Here is a 2,681-nt window from a genome sequence, read left to right as displayed (position 1 = left end):
CACGGCGGCCCCCCCACACTAGGCTGCTCGCTCCTATCGTCCAAGGAGCGCTGCATGAAATCCCCCCGTGTCACACCGAGTAATCCTCCCTAGTTTGGCTACCCGGTAGCTCAAGAGTGTTTCCAAAATGTAAACTGCCTGTATTTGTTTGTTTTTAAACTAGTCACCTAAACGGGCCGAGTGGGGACGCGGCTGCCCAGGATCAGCAAGGTCAGATGGCCTGGATGTTGTCGTCTAATTCCAGGGTAACGTCCTGCAGACCCAGGCTCCCTTCTGTCTTTGGTGGCGGCTCTGTAACTATGTCCAGTGTTGTCGAATGAGACGCTGAAGTCAGCCTGCCCCTGCCGCCCGGGTGTCAGTGCTGGCGACAGCTGTGCTAAACCCTGGTTTTAGTCCAGGGCCCACACTTTGAGTTGCAAAGGTCTAGAGATTGCTTTATTGTGAACAAATTAGAAATAGGAGGATTACAAACCCCCAAGAAAATGATAGCAGTTTTACAATAAGCAGTACATTATAATAATATAATACTCCTGTTGGTTCAGAGCTTTACCGTTTACAAAGACTCTGCACAGGAGGAACAGCTTAGGAAGGTGAGCTTACTCAGGGCAAGTGACAGGAGCCGCAGAGCCCAGGGCTTCTAACTCAGGTGGAGGGTACCTCGCTCCACTCTACTAGTGTGGATTCGCAGTGAACGGCAAGCGCAGGAGTAACCTGTTATCAACTTAGCAGTGTTAAGAGAAAATGGAAAAATAGAGGGGGGGAAAAAACCTTTATTTTTTTTTAAGTTATAAAAATATGTCTATAGGGCCAGCTAGGTGGTGTGGTATTTAAATCAGCTGGATTCCACATGGCCAACTGAGTGGTTTGGGTCCGACCAGGTAGCTTGAACAACACGCCCAGCATGTGTGCCTGCATGCCCAAAATCCCTAGAGGAAAATGGAGATGAAGGAATTGCAGTGAAGCCAACCCCCAGGGGGCGCTCTCTCGCCTTCTCTCTCTCTCTCTCTCTGTCTTTTTCTTCAGCAAGCACATACACTCTTATAGGCAAAAAAAGAGTATATACTTACTACAAAAGAAATCAGAAAATAAACACAAAGAGGAAAACTTTGCTAAGAGAGAAACCCTTCCTAATAGTTTAGTGTAATTCTTTCCAGTTTCTTCTCCCCTGCATGCCCACGCATTGTTTTATCATCTGCTTTTTTTCACTTACTATTGTATGGTGGGCATCTCTTCACATCACATGGAATGAAACTGTAGTTTTAGTTTTATGACTGCATGCTGTTGCATTACATGGATGGACCTTGCTTCACTTCAATGATCTCCTGAGGGGCACTTCGTTTGCCCAGTTATTTGATACTATAAACACTACTTCAGCTAACATAGTCTTACATACAAACCGTTGTCCATAGTTGATTCTTTCCTAAGAGTCACAACCTAGGATTGTAGTTAATTGTTCAAATGATACGCATAAGAACTTCTTTTTTTTTTTTAAAGAATTATTTATTTTTATTTACTCATTCATTCATTTTAATTTGACCAGAGAGAGACACAGAGAGAAAGAGACAGAGGGATAGTCAGAAAGCAAGCCACCAGCTCTGGGACTTGAACCGATGTCGACCATATGGGAGTGTCCAGTGCCCTAACCATCATGCCACCTGCTGCTCCCACCCATAGGAAATTCTGATAGTCCAGCCTAGAGGAGGTGGTGCAGTTTACAGGCTCAAGGCAGTTCACAGAATGTCTCCCTCAGATCCTCTGTTCTTTTTTCCTCGACCTTTGCTAAAGTGAGAAGTGAAAATTGATATCTCATTGTTTGTTTTTGTTTGCTATAGGGGCATGTGCATATACCCAGGGAGTGGGGCAGGGAGTGAGAAATCACCCCCCAGGGGGGATGGCCATGCTACAATCCTTTCTCCTTCAGTCTCCCTTGGGGTTCTGGGCACGCATGTATATGCATGACGTTTTTTTCTAAGCCCCCAGGACTCAAATCACACCGTCTGCTGGCCCTGATATCTCATTGATGTAATCTGTTTGACTATTTGTGAAATTTAACCTATTTTCTTATATTTTTGGGGCATTTGCTGCTCTTTGACAACATCAACATTTTAACTTTAGTTTACAAAACGAAATCTCATTTTTTAAAAATAATTTTGTCAGAGGTGGTCACGCTTACGAGAGAGATAAAAAGGGAAAGTGAGAAAGGACCTCCCACTGGTGACTGCTATCTGCAATCTCTTCCTCTCCATTTTCCCTTCTTTTGGATTTTAGGCACACATGCTCATGCTCTAAGCATTTTTTTCAATGCCATCTTGTCTGGGACTCAAACCGTGCTGTCGGCCACATACAATCCAGCGACATTGACCACTATGCCACTAGCTGGCCTCTTAAAAAAGGCACACAACCGGGACCAGCAGTTGATGTAAGGGCTATGTTGCTGGACTCCCATGTAATCGACCGTGGTTCGAGTCCTGGACCTCGTGGCTTAAACTCATGCCAGGCACGTGCACGTGCATGTCCAAGATCCTGAGAGGAGAATGAAGGAGAAGGGATTGTGGCATGGTCATCCCCCTGGGGGGTGATTGCTCGCTTTCTGACTGTCTCTCTCTGTCTTTCTGGAGAGCTCACGTGTCCTATAGGAAAAACCTCTCAAAAAAAAAAAAAAAAAAAGGCACAAAACAATG

At 45.0% G+C, this 2,681-nt stretch overlaps 1 protein-coding gene across 1 annotated transcript in view; it reads left to right on the top strand.

Moving 5' to 3' along the window:
* AKNAD1 (AKNA domain containing 1) overlaps positions 1 to 2,681 on the top strand; it is a 52,488-nt gene that overhangs the window by 32,635 nt on the left and 17,172 nt on the right. Inside the window, exon 9 of the mRNA XM_006149503.2 lies at positions 164 to 245. Coding sequence (XP_006149565.1) covers positions 164 to 245 — 82 coding nt within the window. The remainder of the gene's footprint in view (positions 1 to 163; positions 246 to 2,681) is intronic.

This window comes from Tupaia chinensis, unplaced genomic scaffold (assembly GCF_000334495.1).
Source record: "Tupaia chinensis unplaced genomic scaffold, TupChi_1.0 Scaffold000270_1, whole genome shotgun sequence".
Taxonomy (NCBI): domain Eukaryota; kingdom Metazoa; phylum Chordata; class Mammalia; order Scandentia; family Tupaiidae; genus Tupaia; species Tupaia belangeri.
This window is presented reverse-complemented; position numbering and strand designations above follow the sequence as displayed.